The sequence below is a fragment of the Cynoglossus semilaevis genome, chromosome 14 (genome assembly GCF_000523025.1).
Source record: "Cynoglossus semilaevis isolate Cse_v1.0 chromosome 14, Cse_v1.0, whole genome shotgun sequence".
NCBI lineage: Eukaryota > Metazoa > Chordata > Actinopteri > Pleuronectiformes > Cynoglossidae > Cynoglossus > Cynoglossus semilaevis.
Window position 1 is genome coordinate 2,265,739 of NC_024320.1, and position 3,490 is coordinate 2,269,228.

At 42.8% G+C, this 3,490-nt stretch overlaps 1 protein-coding gene across 3 annotated transcripts in view; it reads right to left on the reverse strand.

The window, feature by feature from the left end:
* The window catches only part of mbd2 (methyl-CpG binding domain protein 2), a 32,747-nt gene that overhangs the window by 9,919 nt on the left and 19,338 nt on the right, over positions 1-3,490 (reverse strand). For 2 of the 3 annotated variants that reach the window (XM_008324368.3, XM_008324370.3), the window contains exons 3-5: positions 2,785-2,925; positions 2,624-2,714; positions 2,357-2,534 (exon numbers count right to left, since the gene is read on the reverse strand). In XM_008324368.3, coding sequence (XP_008322590.1) covers positions 2,357-2,534; positions 2,624-2,714; positions 2,785-2,925 — 410 coding nt within the window. Of the gene's footprint in view, positions 1-1,021; positions 1,615-2,356; positions 2,535-2,623; positions 2,715-2,784; positions 2,926-3,490 lie in introns of those variants that run through there. The other variant, XM_025062217.1, reaches the window with a different exon arrangement.

The following is a 3,490-nucleotide window of genomic DNA, read 5'->3' on the forward strand; positions in this document are numbered from 1 at the left end:
CCTAGGGGAAGACCTAGGACACGCTGGAGCGATTACGTCGCTCGGCTGGCCTGGGAACGCCTTGAGGTCCCCCCAGAAGAGCTGGAGGAAGTGTCGGGGGAGAGGGAAGTCTGGGTGTCCCTGCTCAGACGGTTGCCCTCCATCGACCCGGCCCTGGATAAGCGGTTGATGATGGATGGATGGACATTGCATATATATATACCATAAAATAAACTTTCGGTTTTTGGCCGAAAGACTTTTATCACTGAAACAACATGGCCAGAGCAGGAAGTTATGATGACGCATGAGCACCGCAGGCTTGTCTGATAGTGCCAACATGTGTGCGGTGTGGACGTATTTTCATATATCTGAAAAAGACCCACGGACAGCAATTTGCAAAGCGTGTAATGCTGAAGTTTCAAGAGGGGGTGAAAAGTACAATCATGAGTCTGCTGAGTCTGTCAGCACACATTTCACTGAGATCTATTCCGATTCCCTGTACTCGTCGTGACTGTACTTGATCCGCATTATAAAGATCATTACTTTGATGCGGGAATAAGGTAGAGAGAAAGGATCCGGCCTGCAAAGGACTCGGAGAAGCTCACAGTGCAGGCACATTCGTTTTCTGATACATAGATCTGTGAGATCCTGCAAGAGAGTGTCTCAAATAATTATAATAGGTAGGCTATTATAGTGGCGCTTTGGCCCAGAGGCAATGTCTCTGTCATTGGTGTGGAACCCTAGGGTTCACCTCCTGGGCAAGAGCAAGTCCCGGTTAGGGCGGTTGGTACCTTCCAGTGGACTCACCACTCGCAGGAAGGTTTAGGGGGTGTAGGTACGGTGCAATGTGACCGGGTAGCGGTTGTGGAGACTGCTACCCCGCAACCCAGTAACGGATAAGCAGATGAAAATGGATGTATGGATGGATGGATGGATGGATGGATGGATGGTAGGCTATTCTGTTCTGACTTTCTATGTGACTATTATTTGATTTTATTTCTCTGTTAGACATTTGACAATTAATTATTATGACAATTATTAATTTATTTATCATAGACTTATGCAAGCGCGGTGCCTTGATTTTATTGAGGTTTAGAAAAGAGTCATAGTCATAAATGCAATGGTACCAATAACTGGCATAACAATTTCTTTTGGTGTTTCGGCTGTGACGAACTCCGCAGCTGCTTTGGCATCAGAGCTTGCGGCTTATCCATGCCGTACGATTGAATGTATGCCAGTCTAGAGCATTGGGAGGAACTAGATATTTCCTCGTATCACGAACAAAATCTAATCTAATTTTTATAATATTTACATATATATTTAGCTTTTACAAACCTCCCCCACACTGTTATCAACCCTCCCTAGACTGTATTACCCTTTCCAACACAATTATATGCACAGTACAGTTGTATAATGGAAATGTAAGACATACCTTATACATCTAATAAACTAAATACACGGCCATGAAAAACAATGTAAAATACATTCTAATTATATATTAAAATTCAATGTACATGCACATTTAAAGGTAAATGTCAAGAACATCATGATCACATATCACATATCGGGGAGTAGATCTCGCTTGAGAGCAACAGCGAAGCCTTGGGCCTGGCCGTGTTCATCCTGCAGCGTCTACTGTGGAACATAGACATCGTTGCTAAGTTTAGACAAGCCACAAGTACCACACCTTTACAAAGAAGGTGACTACCACCGACTGGTGGTTTTTGAAATGCTGTTTGAATGCTTAAGTAGAGTACATTTTTCTCGCTAAGACCGATGACTTTTTTTACACACCCAGTCATGGCATGACCTCTTTTTATTCCTCCTTACCACAATACAGGAAACAAGCGCTCAAAACGCATTAGAGCAACAGCACCAAAAATACGGTGCCCCATCAACAACAAAAATTGCCACAACCGCCTGACTCTGGTGGCACGAATAACAACAACGGTTCCCTCCTGTGGCCAACATAGGTCATTACCCTGTATTACTTGGTATTGTATTGTACGGTAATTAAATGTTCACCATATAACTCGTATTTTGTTATATGGTATATACACACATAATACATGTATTTGTATGAATGTGTTGCAAAATGCCTTTTCGTTTATTTATATACTGTTTTTCATCCTTTTTATGCTAGAAAATTGCTATTTTTTTCACAAAATAATTAAAATATTTTAAATTTAAAAATTTTATTTATCATAAAATATTGAGATATAGCAAAAATGTTGCGAGATCAGATTAAAAAAATCCACAAAATCCCGGGGTTGGGATGTGGCACATTGTGGCGCACAAGTCCAAAAGTTTGCCCACACCTGCTCTAGCCCTTCACCCCTAGACCTTCACTGCTGTGTCTCCTCGCTTCTGTTCTCACCTGATATGTTCATCAGTTACAGTGAAGGCCCTGCAGAGTGGCTGGGACGTGTTGAGCCAGATGGCTGGGTTCTTCTCAGCAGCCACCGACATCTGTCCAGTAATGGGAGACGAGCTCATGTGCAGAGCACTGGCGATGGCTGACAGGAGTATGTCATCGCTGGAGTCTGGACCAACACCTTTGAATAAAAGCAGAGGTCACAGGGCCAAACGGTGACACTGAATTCTTCCTCACAAAGCCGCGTTTAGTTTCCTGAGGCAGACTCACTCTGCAGCCCTTTGGGCAGATCCATGGTTCTCAGGACTTCTTCTGTGACATCAGATGACCGCAGACCTTTTAACCTTCTCTCCCAGAACAGCTACAGACAAACACACTTGTCAGGTGACCCCCACAGGAGTACTCCCAGCTCCACAAACTCTCTTCCTCACCTGTCTGGGCTGCTCTGTCGCCCTCTGAAGGTCTGTCTTCACCTTGTTCCCAGGATGAGTTGTTACCTTGGTAATAGGTTGTTTAAAGATAGAGGCCGTTTGTCTAATGGGCAGAGTTGTGTTCAGGTCCATCTTTCCTCCCTGCAGCAGAGAGAAAAAAAAAAACTAGTTTTGTCTTCTTGTCTTTCTTTTTTCTTGTCCTTGACTTTCTTTTCTCCTTTTCTACGTCTCACCTCATCTGTGTCTGCCTTTGATTTCATTGGTTTTAAATTTTGTATGTGTAAAGCATTGAACACTGTAGAGTTAAGATCTACACTCTTACACACAGCAGGATATGCCAGTGTGGTCTCCTTTAATGAGGTTTGAAGAGGTAAAACACACACACAAACACACGCGCACACACTTCAGCACTTTTCTGGTTTCCACCATAGAGCGTATATAAAACCTGGAGGAATGACTTGTGTTAAGATGCTCTAAATACATTTATTCAATCTTTACAATATATTCATTATGTTAAGTTTCCATATCAATTTATACTGTTATTGAATGCTGTTATTGTGCTGTACTAAAAGGGAAAGTGCTGAATACAGGTGTGCATGCTGATAGTTTACATAACAGGATGATATGGACAGCACTGAATGGTACCGACTGTTACACTTGGAGATACAGGACACAGAACTGGTTTCTTTGCCCAAATAAGGAGACC